Source organism: Rutidosis leptorrhynchoides, chromosome 2, assembly GCF_046630445.1.
Source record: "Rutidosis leptorrhynchoides isolate AG116_Rl617_1_P2 chromosome 2, CSIRO_AGI_Rlap_v1, whole genome shotgun sequence".
NCBI classification, from domain to species: Eukaryota; Viridiplantae; Streptophyta; class Magnoliopsida; order Asterales; family Asteraceae; genus Rutidosis; species Rutidosis leptorrhynchoides.
This window is the reverse complement of record NC_092334.1, coordinates 111068286-111089383: the sequence shown is the minus strand read 5'-3', so window position 1 is coordinate 111089383 and position 21098 is coordinate 111068286. Positions and strand designations below refer to the sequence as shown.

Here is a 21098-nt window from a genome sequence, read left to right as displayed (position 1 = left end):
TTGAGGCCGGTTTGAAATTTTTGGAGCGAGTATATAGGAGAATCATGGCGGTAGTGTTAAATTATAGAGGGTATAAAATTTTCCCAAGTTCCTAATTTGTTTCCCCTGTTCTTGAACAAGAATTTAATATAACTATGATAAATAAAAATAATAATAATAAGTGTATAAGTGTATAGTTATAATTAAATATATAAAATATTAAGTGTTACACCTAATAAAATGAATAAATAATACGTAAAACTATTTTTAAAAAAATCTATAAATTTTGAATAACTTCATGTATCTTGGACCTCGTCTCCTTCTTGGTGGTCTTGCCTCAAGTATATATCATTTTGAATAACTTCATTCATAGGTGCAACACCGACTGAAAATGGAGGTAACTCGTCAAATTGATCGTATTCTTCCTCATCGACAACATCTTCAACACCAACAATCCTTCGTTTTCCGTATATAACCACGTGACATCTACTGTTAGTGTTGTCCGTGATAAAAAACACTTGTGTAACTAGTTTTGCTAAAACGAATGGTTCTGACATGTAGCTATTAGTGGATAGATTAACCGTTGTAAAACCATCTTCATCTATCTTAACACTTTGATTATTAACCCACTTACACTTGAACAGGGGTATACTGACCGAACCATAATCTAATTCCCATATCTCTTGAATAACACCATAATAAGAGTCTTTAGCGATCTTTGATCTTTCTTCACGATTAACAATGGTTACTTGAGTCGAAGAGGCTATCACCGTCACTCCTCTATTTTGTGTCATACCCTTATCATCTTATTTTTTGGTGTGAAATGTATACCCATTAATCTCATAGCCTTGGTATGTTACCACATTTCTAGGCCCGGATGCTAAATCTTCTATTGTTTTATCAACATTTGGAAGTGCGCTCCTAACTTTGTCTTTCAACCATTCTGAAAATGTGCTTTTATGTTCTTTAGCCAACCTTGTTGCGCTCTTATGACGGTTATCTCGTCCTAACAACGACTGGTGCTCCTGTATGTACAGATCAATACATGTAGTGTGATGTAACACTGTAAAATGTGCCTCATGTATACCATCAACATTTTTTGGAAATCCCACTTTGCGCCCAAGTGTCCCTTGACCAGAAAGTCTACCTTCATGTCGACTTTGTGGAATCCCGACACTTTTAATCTCAACCATATAGTCTGTACAGAAGTTAATCACCTCTTCGGAAGCATATCCTTCAATAATACTACCTTCTGGTCGATTGTGGTTCCTTACATACCCTTTTAAGATACCCATATCTTTCGAATGGATACATGTAATGTAAGAAAACTGGACCGCATTCCTTGATTTCTCCGACAATGTGAGATACCAAGTGAACCATGACATCAAAGAAAAAAGGTGGAAAATACATCTCAAGTTCGCAAAGAGTGAGTATAATATCTCTTTGATAATCATCCAACACCGCAGGATCAATCACCTTCGAATGAATCATGTTAAAAAATAAACATAGTTTTGTTATTGTGTGTCGTATGCGTTTGGGTAAAATTCCACGAATTGCAACAGGAATCATCTGAGTCATTAGTACATGACAGTCATGTGACTTCATACCAAGTAACTTCAAATCTTTCATTGATACCAACTTCCTAATGTTAGCCGAATAACCTGTTGGAACCTTAACATCATATAAACATTGGCAAAATTTAGTTTTCTCGACCTTCGACATGGTATAACAGGCTGGCGGAAGATACTTGGTGGACCATCCAGGTATGTCTTTAGGTGTTAGCTCTGGTCTGATTTTTATTGCTTCCATGTCCTTTCGAACCTTAATTCCATCTTTTGTTTTACCAGGAATGTTCAAAAGTAACCCTACCAAACTTTCACAAACATTTTTCTTGATATGCATAACATCGAGACAATGTCGGACGCGCAAATGCTTACAATAAGGCAATTCCCAAAATATAGATATCTTTTTCCACAAACCTTTCGGAGGTCCTCTACCGGTTTTTCCAAACACAACATTTATATTAGCAAATTTGGATAGTGTACTTTCTCCATCCAAAGGTGGCGGTCGCACGCTTGTCTCTACAGTACCATCAAATAAGTCATCTCGTAAGCGATACGGGTGATTCGCATCAAGATCTCTTCGATGTCCCATAAATGCCAGTTTCTAACAATTTGCCAACCATGTCGAGTAAGTATTTTCCTCACAAACGTAACATGCCTTTTTTCCTTTCGTACTATATCCAGACAAATTACCAAGGGCTGGAAAATCGTTAATGGTGCTAAAAATCATTGCTCGTAGTAAGAAGTACTCTTTCTTGTATGCATCATATACTTGTACCCCGGTATCCCATAGTTGCTTCATGTCATCAATCAAGGGTTGCAAATATACATCAATGTCGTTTCCAGGCTGTTTTGGGCCTTCAATTAAAAGAGACCTCATTATGTATTTTCGTTTCATACATAGCCAAGATGGAAGGTTGTAAATGCATAACAGGATAGGCCAAGTGCTATGGCGACTACTCTTATCTCTGAAAGGATTAATTCCATCTGAACTGAGTCCGAACCTTATATTTCGTATCTCATCCCCAAATTCTTCAAAATTGTTATCAATAGTTTTCCATTGTTGTGAATCAGCCACATGTCTTATTTTCCATCCTTTTTACGCTCTTCTGCATGCCAACGTAATAATTTTGCATGTTTCGCATTCGAATATAATCTTTTCAATCTTGGTATGATAGGGAAATACCACAATACTTTTGCAGGCGGTCCATTTTCTGTCACATCATTATCATCTTCGGTTGGTTTTCCACTTTTATACCTAGATGTACCACATACTTTACATTCATGATGGTTTTCGTCTTCATTCCTGTATAGCATACAATCATTTGGACATGCATGTATTCTGTGTATTTCTAATCCCATCGGGCATATAATTTTCTTGGCATGGTATGTTGAAACCGGAAACTCATTAGCTTCGGGGAGCATTTTGTGCAACAACTCTAATAGGCTAGTGAAACTCGTGTCACTCCAACCATTGTTCGCTTGTAAGTTTAACAGTTGTATCACGGCAGAAAGTTTAGTAAAGTTTGTACAACTATTATATAACGGTTTTTCAGAGTCAACGATTAGTTGTTAGAATTTGTCATAATACTTTCCGTCAACATTATCCTCCATATCTTCGAACATGGCCTCAAAATTATCATGATCCATATCACTACCATATGAATCTTCTTCGTTTTCTTCATCGGAACCCGAATCACCACGGTTATGATCAACTAATGATTCACCGTGATAAGACCAACACGTGTACCCTCTCATAAATCCGTTTAATATAAGATGATTTCTGATTTCGGTAGAATCATTGAAGGCCCGTCCATTGAAACATTTTTTACAAGGACAGATTATTTTTTCGTTTCCTTTCTGTAATTGATCAGTCTCAGCAATAGTTATAAATTCATCCAGACTTTTCATATATTCGATACTAGTGCGTCCTATGTTGTACATCCATTCACTCCGGTCCATCTGTAAGTATCAAAATTAAAAAAATTCCAGATTAATTAATACGGAGTAATAAACAAGAACATATAAATATGGATTAGATTAATTATTCATAAAACAACTTTATTAATATTTAATTAATTATATTTTAAATTATTTACATATAATATATAAAAAAATTAAAAATATATAAAAATAAAACACACATATATATAACTCATTTCTCATTTTTTTGTGTAATCTGCAACAAAACCCAATTGAAACCCGTATACCCCCAAATTCGTATTCCAATTGAAACCCGTAATTGTTTAATCTACAACAAAACCCAATTGAAAACCGTATACCCCCAAATTCGTATTCCAATTGAAACCCGTAATTGTTCAATCTGCAACAAAACCCAATCCTATTCAATTTGTATAACCTAATTTCTAAATCGTACAATAAGTAAGATGTCTGGTGAGTTCCCCAATCGAATTTTTTGATTTAATTTTTATATGCATGTTCGATTCTAATTCAATTTTGATTTCAATCTTCAGTATTTTAATTATGTTATCTTCGATGTTAATTTGCAGGAATTCATTACACTAAAAGAACAGCAAATAGCAATTACAAACGAACTGCTAATATCGAAGGACCTAATAAGGTTATGAATTCTGTAAGTACATTACTTTAATTTTGATTGATGTTCTTGTTCATGTTATTTCTTGTTGTGTTTGTTTTATGAATTCTTTAAGTATACTAGTTATTGACATAAAAATGATATATAAGCAGAATTAATAAAAGCTTTATGTCCAGCATGTTGTTCTTGTTATGTTGCTAGAATTAATAAAACTAGTTTACTTACTGTTGTTCAGGTTATGAATTTTTGTTGGGTTCAATTTTTAACTGTTGTTCAAACTTTGATTTTTCATCGGTCAAGAAAACAAATATGGTAGGGTTCAAGTGTTCAACCATTATGGACAGTATGTTTTATGAATTCTGTATAGAAACCAACAGATAAACTAGTTATGTATAGAAAATGATATGATAAGTGACAAGCAAAACACATATCAAACTAAAGCACAAACATGATAACTTTAAGATTTAATTATTGTGTTGTTGACTAATGTATTTTTTATGTGCACAGGACCAACATGATAACAGTCACACAGATATGAACGAGGAATTTCAGGAAAATTATGATCCGTCGAAAAGAGGCGTCAACAAGAAACTGGAAAAAAATATCCGGTGAGGTTGAATTCAACAGATTAGGTGAAGCTATAGGAAAAAATCAAAAAGCCTTTTCCAGTAACATAGGTGTTTTGACAAGGCGTAGGATTAATTTTCTTGTCGATACTTGGAAAAAGGTACATCCCGACGAAAAAGATGCCGTGTGGTTGAAAATCAAGGTATAAATCACTAAATTCTAAGAAATTTGGGTTTAAGTAATTCTGTCTTTATATATGTAACAACATTGACCACTTATTTTTAACGTCTACAGAAATAACATGCTATAAAAGACGATTTTGCTAAGAAACAGACACTTAAACACTGCAACAGTGTGTTTACGAGATTCAGGAGGAAGCTAAGAAATTATATGGATGAAGGGAAGCTTCCTTATAAGGAAGATAAAGAGTACGGATTCATAAGTCCGGAAAAATGGACCAAGTTTTGTGAACTTGATGACACACCAACAAAATGGGTTAGTGTTACTCATTTATTTTTTAACACTCTGTAGTTAATTATGTATTTTGTAACTAATGTGCTCTTAAATCCCATGTAAAATGTAAAGGCACTACGAGAACAAGGACTCATAAATGCACTGCAAAAAGAGAAAGAAAGCATTGCCCATGTTGGTCATTGCGGGTATCGAGGCCAACAAGAAAAATGGGAGCAGGAACAAAATGATCCAGAAAATCATACTGTGTACCACGATATCACTAATACTGCTACAAGGAACTATGTGTTGGGTAGCACAAAGACCGATACAAAAGGAAAGAGGACATTATGTGCCGATACGTCGCTGATAGATAAGATGGTAACATAATTTTTTCCTTTTTATTATTAGCCTTATTAATTCCTAATTGTACTATAACCGATTACTTTATTGCTTGTTTACAATCCTATATGAATCATTCTTCAATTTTATCGATATAAATCATCCCTTTTTCATATTATTTTTTCAAAATTTCATTTTTTTAATTTTTCAATTATTCTTTTTTATTTTTTAATTGTTTTTATAAATACGGGTGATTGGAAGCTTTGACCATTGTCATCCCTACGTACGTTTGTTGTTTTAATCCAGGTAAAAACTGATAAAGAGGGCGGGGATCCCTTGTTACTACATGTTGGCAAAGAACATGGTGGTAGGACAAGGGGTCTTAGTAGCACAATTGGGTTTAGCAAAAGCGGTAAAAAGCAGAAAGTGGGGAGCGGTAAAAAGCGAAAAGTGGGGAGCGGTAAAAAGCATAAAGTGGTTTTAGCCTTGAAAAATACAAAGGTAATTGATATAATTGATATAATTTTTTGCAGGTGCTTAATGGTTAATCTATTCTTTATTTTTTTAACAACGTTTGGTGGTCGAATAACATCATTATAGTATTCTCTATTATTTGTTTTTGTTCCTAACAATGAAATATTGTATGATCAGAATCGGGATGTTGATGACAATGAGAAGATGGTTGACAATGAGAATCTTCATGAAGATCCAGCGACTGATGAAGTTATTGTTGACAATGAGAAGCATGATGAAGATCCAGTGATCGAAGAAGATATTGTCAACCATGAGAATTTTGATGACTATCCAGTGATTGAAGAAGCCTCAGATACAGAGACCGAAGAAGAAGAACAAGAACAATCAAATGATGAAGATGGTGACGATGGAGAATCACCAACATGAGGAGAACCGGAGAGCGAAAAAGAAAACGTTCCAGTGATTAAAGAAATAGATGCAATGTTGAAGAATCCAAGAATTGAAGAAAAAATTCCGGTACAACCAATAAGAAGAAGGAAATCGGAACGAATCCTAAAGATCAAGCTATCAAAAAATGTTTTCGTCAAAGATGGAAAAGGTATGACTGAAACTAATCCAATTGTTATGGACTAAATATCCTTGATCGATACTTGAAATGTTACTGTAACTTTTGTATGCTTACTTTGTTGGAAACTGATTTTATTTTATTATGTTAATGTAACCTGTTTTAATAGGTTTGTGTACACAGTATATATGTAGTTTTATGTTTGTGTGGGCTATTCTGCAACAATTTATGTTCTGTGAACTGGCTGGCATATACAGATGTATTATATTGGTGTGTATGTTTTGTTTGTTTGGTTCCTACACACTTGTATGCTCTGTATGTGATACTGCACTAAAAGTACGGTATATTCATTTTTGTATTGGGCATAGATATATAGCCTTTGTTTGGTTTTGATTTGGCAAAATTATAGGCATGTTACGTTTTGGATGTCCAGGTTTAATTAGAAGGATTTACACCTAAGTTATAGTTTATAGATAGGTTATAGGTTAAATATAGGTTAAATAATGTTTATAGGTTAGTTGATATGGCAATCAAAATTATATGGCAAGTATTAGGTTGGGGTAGTTATATTCTGCGGAAAACAAGACATTCCAAAGTGTTCAAAAATAAAAATTTCGACTGCTTCAGTGTTAGTTAATGAGATACAAATATTATCTTATGAGTGGATATCTAGGAGACTTCAAAATTCGAGACTATATTGGTTCAAGTGACTTTGAAATCCGAGTGCTTATCTCGTGTTGTAACTGGGCTGTATATCTTTTCGAAACAGCTTAGTTGCAATCTTAGTTGCAAACTAACTGGGCTGTTGAAATGTCCCGTTCTTATTGATTAAAAACGTTCCATATTAATTGATTTCGTTGCGAGGTTTTGACCTCTATATGAGACATTTTTCAAAGACTGCATTCATTTTTAAAACAAACCATAACCTTTATTTCATAGATAAAGGTTTTAAAAAAAACTTTACGTAGATTATCAAATAATGATAATCTAAAATATCCTGTTTACACACGACCATTACATAATGGTTTACAATACAAATATGTTACAACAAAATAAGTTTCTTGAATGCAGTTTTTACACAATATCATACAAGTATGGATTCCAAATCTCGTCCTTATTTAAGTATGCGACAGCGGAAGCTCTTAATAATCACCTGAGAATAAACATGCTTAAAACGTCAACAAAAATGTTGGTGAGTTATAGGTTTAACCTATATATATCAAATCATAATAATAGACCACAAGATTTCATATTTCAATACACATCCCATACATAGAGATAAAAATCATTCATATGGTGAACACCTGGTAACCGACATTAACAAGATGCATATATAAGAATATCCCCATCATTCCGGGACACCCTTCGGATATGATATAAATTTCGAAGTACTAAAGCATCCGGTACTTTGGATGGGGTTTGTTAGGCCCAATAGATCTATTTTTAGGATTCGCGTCAATTAGGGTGTCTGTTCCCTAATTCTTAGATTACCAGACTTATTAAAAAGGGGCATATTCAATTTCGATAATTCAACCATAGAATGTAGTTTCACGTACTTGTGTCTATTTTGTAAATCATTTATAAATCCTGCATGTATTCTCATCCTAAAAATATTAGATTTTAAAAGTGGGACTATAACCCACTTTCACAGATTTTTACTTCATCGGGAAGTAAGACTTGGCCACTGGTTGATTCACGAACCTATAACAATATATACATATATATCAAAGTATGTTCAAAATATATTTACAACACTTTTAATATATTTTGATGTTTTAAGTTTATTAAGTCAGCTGTCCTCGTTAGTAACCTACAACTAGTTGTCCACAGTTAGATGTACAGAAATAAATCAATAAATATTATCTTGAATCAATCCACGACCCAGTGTATACGTATCTCAGTATTGATCACAACTCAAACTATATATATTTTGGAATCAACCTCAACCATGTATAGCTAACTCCAACATTCACATATAGAGTGTCTATGGTTGTTCCGAAATATATATAGATGTGTCGACATGATAGGTCGAAACATTGTATACGTGTCTATGGTATCTCAAGATTACATAATATACAATACAAGTTGATTAAGTTATGGTTGGAATAGATTTGTTACCAATTTTCACGTAGCTAAAATGAGAAAAATTATCCAATCTTGTTTTATCCATAACTTCTTCATTTTAAATCCGTTTTGAGTGAATCAAATTGCTATGGTTTCATATTGAACTCTATTTTATGAATCTAAACAGAAAAAGTATAGGTTTATAGTCGGAAAAATAAGTTACAAGTCGTTTTTGTAAAGGTAGTCATTTCAGTCGAAAGAACGACGTCTAGATGACCATTTTAGAAAACATACTTCCACTTTGAGTTTAACCATAATTTTTGGATATAGTTTCATGTTCATAATAAAAATCATTTTCTCAGAATAACAACTTTTAAATCAAAGTTTATCATAGTTTTTAATTAACTAACCCAAAACAGCCCGCGGTGTTACTACGACGGCGTAAATCCGGTTTTACGGTATTTTTCGTGTTTCCAGGTTTTAAATCATTAAGTTAGCATATCATATAGATATAGAACATGTGTTTAGTTGATTTTAAAAGTCAAGTTAGAAGGATTAACTTTTGTTTGCGAACAAGTTTAGAATTAACTAAACTATGTTCTAGTGATTACAAGTTTAAACCTTCGAATAAGATAGCTTTATATGTATGAATCGAATGATGTTATGAACATCATTACTACCTTAAGTTACTTGGATAAACCTACTGGAAAAGAGAAAAATGGATCTAGCTTCAACGGATCCTTGGATGGCTCGAAGTTCTTGAAGCAGAATCATGACACGAAAACAAGTTCAAGTAAGATCATCACTTGAAATAAGATTGTTATAGTTATAGAAATTGAACCAAAGTTTGAATATGATTATTATCTTATATTAGAATGATAACCTACTGTAAGAAACAAAGATTTCTTGAGGTTGGATGATCACCTTACAAGATTGGAAGTGAGCTAGCAAACTTGAAAGTATTCTTGATTTTATGTAACTAGAACTTGTAAAATATATGAAGAACACTTAGAACTTGAAGATAGAACTTGAGAGAGATCAATTAGATGAAGAAAATTGAAGAATGAAAGTGTTTGTAGGTGTTTTTGGTCGTTGGTGTATGGATTAGATATAAAGGATATGTAATTTTGTTTTCATGTAAATAAGTCATGAATGATTACTCATATTTTTGTAATTTTATGAGATATTTCATGCTAGTTGCCAAATGATGGTTCCCACATGTGTTAGGTGACTCATATGGGCTGCTAAGAGCTGATCATTGGAGTGTATATACCAATAGTACATACATCTAAAAGTTGTGTATTGTACGAGTACGAATACGGGTGCATACGAGTAGAATTGTTGATGAAACTGAACGAGGATGTAATTGTAAGCATTTTTGTTAAGTAGAAGTATTTTGATAAGTGTATTGAAGTCTTTCAAAAGTGTATAAATACATATTAAAACACTACATGTTTATACATTTTAACTGAGTCGTTAAGTCATCGTTAGTCGTTACATGTAAGTGTTGTTTTGAAACCTTTAGGTTAACGATCTTGTTAAATGTTGTTAACCCAATATTTATAATTTCAAATGAGATTTTAAATTATTATATTATCATGATATTATGATATATAATATATCTTAGTATGATGTATATACAGTTAAATGTCGTTACAACGATAATCGTTACATATATGTCTCGTTTCGAAATCATTAAGTTAGTAGCCTTATTTTTACATATGTATTTCATTGTTAATACACTTAATAATATATTTACTTATCATTTAACATAATTAACCAAGTGTATCAATATCTTAATATGATTCATATGTACCTAGTAAGACGTTGTTATAACGATAATCGTTATATATATCGTTTTCGAGTTTCTTAAATTAATAGTCTCATTTTTATGTATATAACTCATTGTTAAAATACCTAATGAGATACATACTTATAATAAAAATATGTTAACTATATATATAACCATATATATGTCATCGTATAGTTTTTACAAGTTTTAACGTTCGTGAATCACCGGTCAACTTGGGTGGTCAATTGTCTATATGAAACATATTTTAATTAATCAAGTCTTAACAAGTTTGATTGCTTAACATGTTGGAAACATTTAATCATGTAAATATCAATCTTAATTAATTTATATAAACATGGAAAAGTTCGGGTCACTACAGTACCTACCCGTTAAATAAATTTCGTCCCGAAATTTTAAGTTGTTGAAGGTGTTGACGAATCTTCTGGAAATAGATGCGGGTATTTCTTCTTCATCTGATCTTCACGCTCCCAGGTGAACTCGGGTCCTCTACGAGCATTCCATCGAACCTTAACAATTGGTATCAATAACACATGCTCGTAGCATGTCTTCAAGCGTTTGTATCGTCCTTTCGCTCTGCCCATCAGTTTGTGGATGATAGGCAGTACTCATGTCTAGACGAGTTCCTAATGCTTGCTGTAATGTCTGCCAGAATCTTGAAATAAATCTTCCATCCCTATCAGAGATAATAGAGATTGGTATTCCATGTCTGGAGACGACTTCCTTCAAATACAGTCGTGCTAACTTCTCCATCTTGTCATCTTCTCTTATTGGCAGGAAGTGTGCTGATTTGGTGAGACGATCAACTATTACCCAAATAGTATCAAAACCACTTGCAGTCCTTGGCAATTTAGTGATGAAATCCATGGTAATGTTTTCCCATTTCCATTCCAGGATTTCGGGTTGTTGAAGTAGACCTGATGGTTTCTGATGCTCAGCTTTGACCTTAGAACACGTCAAACATTCTCCTACGTATTTAGCAACATCGGCTTTCATACCCGGCCACCAAAAATGTTTCTTGAGATCCTTGTACATCTTCCCCGTTCCAGGATGTATTGAGTATCTGGTTTTATGAGCTTCTCTAAGTACCATTTCTCTCATATCTCCAAATTTTGGTACCCAAATCCTTTCAGTCCTATACCGGGTTCTGTCTTCCCGAATATTAAGATGCTTCTCTGATCCTTTGGGTATTTCATCCTTTAAATTTCCCTCTTTTAAAACTCCTTGTTGCGCCTCCTTTATTTGAGTAGTAAGGTTATTATGAATCATTATATTCATAGATTTTACTCGAATGGGTTCTCTGTCCTTCCTGCTCAAGGCATCGGCTACCACATTTGCCTTCCCCGGGTGGTAACGAATCTGAAAGTCGTAATCATTCAACAATTCAATCCACCTACGCTGCCTCATATTCAGTTGTTTCTGATTAAATATGTGTTGAAGACTTTTTTGGTCGGTATATATAATACTTTTGACCCCATATAAGTAGTGCCTCCAAGTCTTTAATGCAAAAACAACCGCGCCTAATTCCAAATCATGCGTCGTATAATTTTGCTCGTGAATCTTTAATTGTCTAGAGGCATAAGCAATCACCTTCGTTCGTTGCATTAATACACAACCGAGACCTTGCTTTGATGCGTCACAATAAATCACAAAATCATCATTCCCTTCAGGCAATGACAATATAGGTGCCGTAGTTAGCTTTTTCTTCAATAACTGAAACGCTTTCTCTTGTTCATCCTTCCATTCAAATTTCTTCCCTTTATGCGTTAATGCAGTCAAGGGTTTTGCTATTTTGGAAAAGTCTTGGATGAACCTTCTGTAGTAACCAGCTAGTCCTAAAAACTGGCGTATGTGTTTTGGAGTTTTCGGGGTTTCCCACTTTTCAACAGTTTCTATCTTTGCCGGATCCACCTTAATACCTTCTTTGTTCACTATGTGACCGAGGAATTGAACTTCTTCCAACCAAAATGCACACTTTGAAAACTTAGCGTACAATTCTTCCTTCCTCAATACTTCTAACACCTTTCTCAAATGTTCACCGTGTTCTTGGTCATTCTTTGAGTAAATAAGTATGTCATCAATGAAAACAATGACAAACTTGTCAAGGTATGGTCCACACACTCGGTTCATAAGGTCCATGAACACAGCTGGTGCATTAGTTAAACCAAACGGCATGACCATAAACTCGTAATGACCGTAACGTGTTCTGAAAGCAGTCTTTGGAATATCATCTTCTTTCACCCGCATTTGATGATACCCGGAACGTAAGTCAATCTTTGAATAAACAGACGAGCCTTGTAGTTGATCAAATAAGTCGTCGATTCTCGGTAGTGGGTAGCGGTTCTTGATGGTAAGTTTGTTCAACTCTCGGTAGTCGATACACAACCTGAATGTACCATCTTTCTTCTTGACAAACAAAACAGGAGCTCCCCACGGTGATGTGCTTGGTCGAATGAAACCACGCTCTAAAAGTTCTTGTAATTGGCTTTGCAGTTCTTTCATCTCGCTGGGTGCGAGTCTGTAAGGAACACGAGCTATTGGTGCAGCTCCTGGTACAAGATCTATTTGAAATTCAACGGATCGATGTGGGGGTAATCCCGGTAATTCTTTCGGAAATACATCGGGAAATTCTTTTGCAATGGGAACATCATTGATGCTCTTTTCTTCAGTTTGTACTTTCTCAACGTGTGCTAGAACAGCATAGCAACCTTTTCTTATTAGTTTTTGTGCCTTCAAATTACTAATAAGATGTAGCTTCGTGTTGCCCTTTTCTCCGTACACCATTAAGGATTTTCCTTTTTCTCGTATAATGCGAATTGCATTTTTGTAACAGACAATCTCTGCTTTCACTTCTTTCAACCAGTCCATACCGATTATCACATCAAAACTCCCTAACTCTACTGGTATCAAATCAATCTTAAATGTTTCGCTAACCAGTTTAATTTCTCGATTCCGACATATATTATCTGCTGAAATTAATTTACCATTTGCTAATTCGAGTAAAAATTTACTATCCAAAGGCGTCAATGGACAACTTAATTTAGCACAAAAATCTCTACTCATATAGCTTCTATCCGCACCCGAATCAAATAAAACTTAAGCAGATTTATTGTCAATAAGAAACGTACCCGTAACAAGCTCCGGGTCTTCCTGTGCCTCTGCCGCATTAATATTGAAAACTCTTCCGCGGCCTTGTCCATTCGTGTTCTCCTGGTTCGGGCAATTTCTAATAATGTGGCCCGGTTTTCCACATTTATAACAAACTACATTGGCATAACTTGCTCCGACACTACTTGCTCGTCCATTACTCGTTCCGACACCATTTGTTCCTTTTGTTCTATTAACCCCTGGTCCGTAGACCTCACACTTCGCCGCGCTATGACCATTTCTTTTACACTTGTTGCAAAATTTGGTGCAGAACCCCGAGTGATACTTTTCACACCTTTGGCATAGCTGCTTCTGATTGTTGTTGTTGTTGCGGTTATTATTGTTGTTGGGATGATTGTTGTAGTTGCTGTTGTTGTTGTTGTTGTTGTTGTTGGGCCGTTTGTTGTAGTTGCGATTGATGTTGCGATTGTTGGGATAATTGTTGCGATTATTGTTGTAATTGCTGTTGTTGTTGTATTGGTGATTCTTATCATCGTTTTCCTCCCACTTTCTTTTGACTTGCTTCACATTGGCCTCTTCAGCAGTCTGTTCTTTAATTCTTTCTTCAATCTGGTTCACTAGTTTGTGAGCCATTCTACATGCCTGTTGTATAGAGGCGGGCTCGTGTGAACTTATATCTTCTTGGATTCTTTTCGGTAATCCTTTCACAAACGCGTCGATCTTCTCTTCCTCATCTTCGAATGCTCCCGGACACAATAGGCACAATTTTGTGAATCGTCTTTCGTACGTGGTAATATCAAATCCTTGGGTTAGTAACCCTCTAAGTTCTGTCTTGAGCTTATTGACCTCGGTTCTGGGACGGTACTTCTCGTTTATCAAGTGCTTGAATGCTGACCACGGTAGTGCGTATGCATCGTCTTGTCCCACTTGCTCTAGATAGGTATTCCACCATGTTAACACAGAACCTGTGAAGGTATGCGTAGCGTACTTCACTTTGTCCTCTTCAGTACACTTACTTATGGCAAACACCGATTCGACCTTCTCGGTCCATCGTTTCAATCCAATCGGTCCTTCGGTTCCATCAAATTCCAAAGGTTTGCAGGCAGTGAATTCTTTGTAGGTGCATCCTACACGATTTCCTGTACTGCTAGATCCAAGGTTATTGTTGGTATGTAGCGCAGCCTGTACTGCGGCTATGTTTGAAGCTAGAAAAGTACGGAATTCCTCTTCATTCATATTCACGGTGTGTCGAGTAGTTGGTGCCATTTCCTTCAAAATAGTCAAATGGAACAAGTTAATCATACAGAATATTAAGAGTAGTTAATAGTATTTCGTAGCATAATATGAACTCATTTATAAAAGTTTTTTCTTCATATTAGCGTTTTATAAGTTTAAATTCGGGTAGTACCTACCCGTTAAGTTCATACTTAGTAGCTAATATACAATTCAACTACTACAATTCTATATGAAAAACTGATTATAATAATATTTCGCGTTCAAACTTTTATACAATATTTTAAAAACTTACAATACCGCTTATTTTACATAAAGCATGAAATATAGCACACAATAACTTTGATACAAGATAGTTGTGAAGATAATTCTAGCTAGTACACAAGTCGTTCAGCAAAGGCAATAAAGACACGTAATTCATACGTCCAGAAACAAGTCATGCATTCTGGTTTTACTAGGACTACTTCCCATCCTTGGTCTTGTGGAACATAACAGTTATGGCCGTTGATAAGACAGCGTGTTGTAACGTCGTCAAAGGGACGAGGGTTACGTAATGTCCAACAGTCCCGTAACAATCTAAAAACCTCATTTCTTACCCCAATTACCGACTCCGTCACTTGTGGAAACGTTTTGTTTAATAGTTGTAGCCCGATGTTCTTGTTCTCACTTTGGTGAGAAGCGAACATTACTAATCCGTAAGCATAACATGCTTCTTTATGTTGCATGTTAGCCGCTTTTTCTAAATCACGAAGTCCAATATTCGGATATATTGAGTCAAAATAATTTCTTAACCCGTTGCGTAAAATAGCATTTGGGTTCCCCGCAATATATGCGTCAAAGTAAACACATCGTAACTTATGGGTTTCCCAATGTGATATCCCCCATCTTTCAAACGAAAGTCTCTTATAAACCAAGACATTCTTGGAACGTTCTTCGAATGTCTTACAAACTGATCTCGCCTTAAATAGTTGTGCCGAGGAATTCTGACCGACTCTAGACAAGATTTCATCAATCATGTCTCCGAGTAGGTCTCTTAAAATATTGGGTTGTCTATCCATTTTGTGTTTTTAAACTGTAAAATAGACAAGAGTTAGATTCATAAAAAAATACTTATTAATACAAGCAATTTTTACATATATCATAAAGCATAAGCACACTATATTACATATATTACACCACACGAATACAACTATCTTATTCCGACTCGCTCATTTCTTCTTCTTCGGTTTTGGTTCATTTTTCCAAGTTTCTAGGGATATATGATGTTCCCCTAATACTAACTGTCGTTTTCCACAACGGTTTAGAAAAACCTGGTGGTTTAGAGGTTCCCGGGTCATTGTTACAACTTAAGGACTTCGGGGGTTGACGATACATATAAAGTTCATCGGGGTTGGAATTAGATTTCTCTATTTTTATGCCCTTTCCCTTATTATTTTCTTTTGACTTTTTAAATTCAGTTGGGGTTATTTCTATAACATCATCGGAATTCTCGTCGGAATCCGATTCATCGGAGAATTGGTAATCCTCCCAATATTTTGCTTCCTTGGCGGAAACACCATTGACCATAATTAACCTTGGTCGGTTGGTTGAGGATTTTCTTTTACTTAACCGTTTTATTATTTCCCCCACCGGTTCTACTTCTTCATCCGGTTCCGATTCTTCTTCCGGTTCCGACTCTTCTTCCGGTTCCGACTCTTCTTCCGGTTCCTCTTCGGGAACTTGTGAATCAGTCCACGAATCATTCCAATTTACATTTGACTCTTCATTATTATTAGGTGAGTCAATGGGACTTGTTCTAGAGGTAGACATCTATCACATAATATCAAACGCGTTAAGAGATTAATATATCACATAATATTCACATGTTAAAAATATATAGTTTCCAACAAAATTTGTTAAGCAATCATTTTTCAAGTAAACACGGTCGAAGTCCAGACTTACTAATGCATCCTAACAAACTCGATAAGACACACTAATACAAAATTCTGGTTCTCTAAGACCAACGCTCGGATACCAACTGAAATGTCCCGTTCTTATTGATTAAAAACGTTCCATATTAATTGATTTCGTTGCGAGGTTTTGACCTCTATATGAGACGTTTTTCAAAGACTGCATTCATTTTTAAAACAAACCATAACCTTTATTTCATAGATAAAGGTTTTAAAAAAAAACTTTACGTAGATTATCAAATAATGATAATCTAAAATATCCTGTTTACACACGACCATTACATAATGGTTTACAATACAAATATGTTACAACAAAATAAGTTTCTTGAATGCAGTTTTTACACAATATCATACAAGCATGGATTCCAAATCTCGTCCTTATTTAAGTATGCGACAGCGGAAGCTCTTAATAATCACCTGAGAATAAACATGCTTAAAACGTCAACAAAAATGTTGGTGAGTTATAGGTTTAACCTATATATATCAAATCATAATAATAGACCACAAGATTTCATATTTCAATACACATCCCATACATAGAGATAAAAATCATTCATATGGTGAACACCTGGTAACCGACATTAACAAGATGCATATATAAGAATATCCCCATCATTCCGGGACACCCTTCGGATATGATATAAATTTCGAAGTACTAAAGCATCCGGTACTTTGGATGGGGTTTGTTAGGCCCAATAGATCTATCTTTAGGATTCGCGTCAATTAGGGTGTCTGTTCCCTAATTCTTAGATTACCAGACTTAATAAAAAGGGGCATATTCGATTTCGATAATTCAACCATAGAATGTAGTTTCACGTACTTGTGTCTATTTTGTAAATCATTTATAAATCCTGCATGTATTCTCATCCCAAAAATATTAGATTTTAAAAGTGGGACTATAACTCACTTTCACAGATTTTTACTTCGTCGGGAAGTAAGACTTGGCCACTGGTTGATTCACGAACCTATAACAATATATACATATATATCAAAGTATGTTCAAAATATATTTACAACACTTTTAATATATTTTGATGTTTTAAGTTTATTAAGTCAGCTGTCCTCGTTAGTAACCTACAACTAGTTGTCCACAGTTAGATGTACGGAAATAAATCAATAAATATTATCTTGAATCAATCCACGACCCAGTGTATACGTATCTCCGTATTGATCACAACTCAAACTATATATATTTTGGAATCAACCTCAACCATGTATAGCTAACTCCAACATTCACATATAGAGTGTCTATGGTTGTTCCGAAATATATATAGATGTGTCGACATGATAGGTCGAAACATTGTATACGTGTCTATGGTATCTCAAGATTACATAATATACAATACAAGTTGATTAAGTTATGGTTGGAATAGATTTGTTACCAATTTTCACGTAGCTAAAATGAGAAAAATTATCCAATCTTGTTTTACCCATAACTTCTTCATTTTAAATCCGTTTTGAGTGAATCAAATTGCTATGGTTTCATATTGAACTCTATTTTATGAATCTAAACAGAAAAAGTATAGGTTTATAGTCGAAAAAGTAAGTTACAAGTCGTTTTTGTAAAGGTAGTCATTTCAGTCGAAAGAACGACGTCTAGATGACCATTTTAGAAAACATACTTCCACTTTGAGTTTAACCATAATTTTTGGATATAGTTTCATGTTCATAATAAAAATCATTTTCTCAGAATAACAACTTTTAAATCAAATTTTATCATAGTTTTTAATTAACTAACCCAAAACAGCCCGCGGTGTTACTACGACGGCGTAAATCCGGTTTTACAGTGTTTTTCGTGTTTCCAGGTTTTAAATCATTAAGTTAGCATATCATATAGATATAGAACATGTGTTTAGTTGATTTTAAAAGTCAAGTTAGAAGGATTAACTTTTGTTTGCGAACAAGTTTAGAATTAACTAAACTATGTTCTAGTGATTACAAGTTTAAACCTTCGAATAAGATAGCTTTATATGTATGAATCGAATAATGTTATGAACATCATTACTACCTTAAGTTCCTTGGATAAACCTACTGGAAAAGAGAAAAATGGATCTAGCTTCAATGGATCCTTGGATGGCTCGAAGTTCTTGAAGCAGAATCATGACACGAAAACAAGTTCAAGTAAGATCATCACTTGAAATAAGATTGTTATAGTTATAGAAATTGAACCAAAGTTTGAATATGATTATTACCTTGTATTAGAATGATAACCTACTGTAAGAAACAAAGATTTCTTGAAGTTGGATGATCACCTTACAAGATTGGAAGTGAGCTAGCAAACTTGAAAGTATTCTTGATTTTATGAAACTAGAACTTTTGGAATTTATGAAGAACACTTAGAACTTGAAGATAGAACTTGAGAGAGATCAATTAGATGAAGAAAATTGAAGAATGAAAGTGTTTGTAGGTGTTTTTGGTCGTTGGTGTATGGATTAGATATAAAGGATATGTAATTTTGTTTTCATGTAAATAAGTCATGAATGATTACTCATATTTTTGTAATTTTATGAGATATTTCATGCTAGTTGCCAAATGATGGTTCCCACATGTGTTAGGTGACTCACATGGGATGCTAAGAGCTGATCATTGGAGTGTATATACCAATAGTACATACATCTAAAAGCTGTGTATTGTACGAGTACGAATACGGGTGCATACGAGTAGAATTGTTGATGAAACTGAACGAGGATGTAATTGTAAGCATTTTTGTTAAGTAGAAGTATTTTGATAAGTGTCTTGAAGTCTTTCAAAAGTGTATGAATACATATTAAAATACTACATGTATATACATTTTAACTGAGTCGTTAAGTCATCGTTAGTCGTTACATGTAAATGTTGTTTTGAAACCTTTAGGTTAACGATCTTGTTGAATGTTTTTAACCCATTATTTATTATAACAAATGAGATGTTAAATTATTATATTATCATGATATTATGATATATAATATATCTTAGTATGATGTATATACAGTTAAATGTCGTTACAACGATAATCGTTACATATATGTCTCGTTTCGAAATCATTAAGTTAGTAGCCTTATTTTTACATATGTATTTCATTGTTAATACACTTAATAATATATTTACTTATCATTTAACATAATTAACCAGGTGTATCAATATCTTAATATGATTCATATGTACCTAGTAAGACGTTGTTATAACGATAATCGTTATATATGTCGTTTTCGAGTTTCTTAAATTAATAGTCTCATTTTTATGTATATAACTCATTGTTAAAATACCTAATGAGATACATACTTATAATAAAAACATGTTAACTATATATATAACCATATATATGTCATCGTATAGTTTTTACAAGTTTTAACGTTCGTGAATCACCGGTCAACTTGGGTGGTCAATTGTCTATATGAAACATATTTCAATTAATCAAGTCTTAACAAGTTTGATTGCTTAACATGTTGGAAACATTTAATCATGTAAATATCAATCTTAATTAACTTATATAAACATGGAAAAGTTCGGGTCACTACAGCTGTAATCTTAGATTGGTTCAAGTGGCATATCTCATAACAAACTAACTGGGCTGTATATCTTAGTTGCAATCTCAGCAACTTGCAGGTTGTTTTTGGGATGTTGCTGGGCTATTTTGGCTCATGTATTGTTTTTTTTTTATGTTTTACTCGTAGTATGAATTGTACTAGTTTAGGTCTGTGTTGATCTACTAGCTCACATATTGATTGTATTGTGGCTAGTTCATGCTCTGTATCTTTGTTTCAAGTTAATTTATCAAATTGCTTTTCATAAAAAATAACAATTGAGACGAAGATACATTGGTCGCTATCCGACATCCAATAAGACAACGACCCAATTATTATATATACTATTACATGTTTTTTTGATTGTTTTCTATATCAAACAACAAGAAAACAAAACTTACTGTATCATGCATAAACAAGAAAGAAAAAACATACCTTTGATCGATTTTGGTATGTTGATTGTTAAATGTACTCCACGTGAATTAAACTTGATGGATAATGAAGACTTATGTACGTTGATATGATGATCGATATTGTTAATGAATAATATGGAAGATAAGTATAGAAAATTAACAATCGATCATATTGTCAATTTATATTGTAATTTATATTGTTAATTTATATGTTGATCGATATAAAAAACTATTTTTTAAAGATTATTTGTAATTTATATAAGTTAATAGATAGATATAAATATATATTATAGTTATTTTTGTATTATAATATATATTCATACTTATCTCTTGAGAAAAATACTCATTCCTTAAATCAAATTCATTCCAAATTTAAACTAGCTCCTAATTGATCTCTTCTACCCACGTTAATGTTAACCGACATAACCTGTTAATTTGTTTACGGTGTTAGTGTTATCAACATATTAGACGTGTTAAACTAATTAGACGTGTGCCTTCTAAGTACTTTAGACGTGTTACAAT

General features: G+C 33.8%; 1 protein-coding gene across 1 annotated transcript; it reads right to left on the bottom strand.

Annotated features, from left to right (window-relative positions):
• Positions 1-2624: 2624 nt before the first annotated feature.
• On the bottom strand, positions 2625-3503 carry LOC139888173 (uncharacterized). Its single transcript, XM_071871203.1, has 2 exons — positions 3133-3503; positions 2625-3075 (listed from the first exon to the last, which is right to left on the bottom strand). The coding sequence occupies exons 1-2, from the start codon at positions 3501-3503 to the stop codon at positions 2625-2627; spliced, it is 822 nt and encodes a 273-aa protein (XP_071727304.1).
• Between the last annotated feature and the right edge of the window lie 17595 nt (positions 3504-21098).

What these genes read in the sequence shown, in the direction of transcription:
- LOC139888173 (XM_071871203.1), bottom strand. Translation starts at nt 3,503, where the DNA reads ATGGACCGGAGTGAATGGATGTACAACATAGGACGCACTAGTATCGAA. An exon ending in GAGGATAATGTTGACGGAAA is followed by an intron (nt 3,076 to 3,132) that starts GTATTATGACAA and finishes GTTATATAATAG; the next exon opens with TTGTACAAACTTTACTAAAC.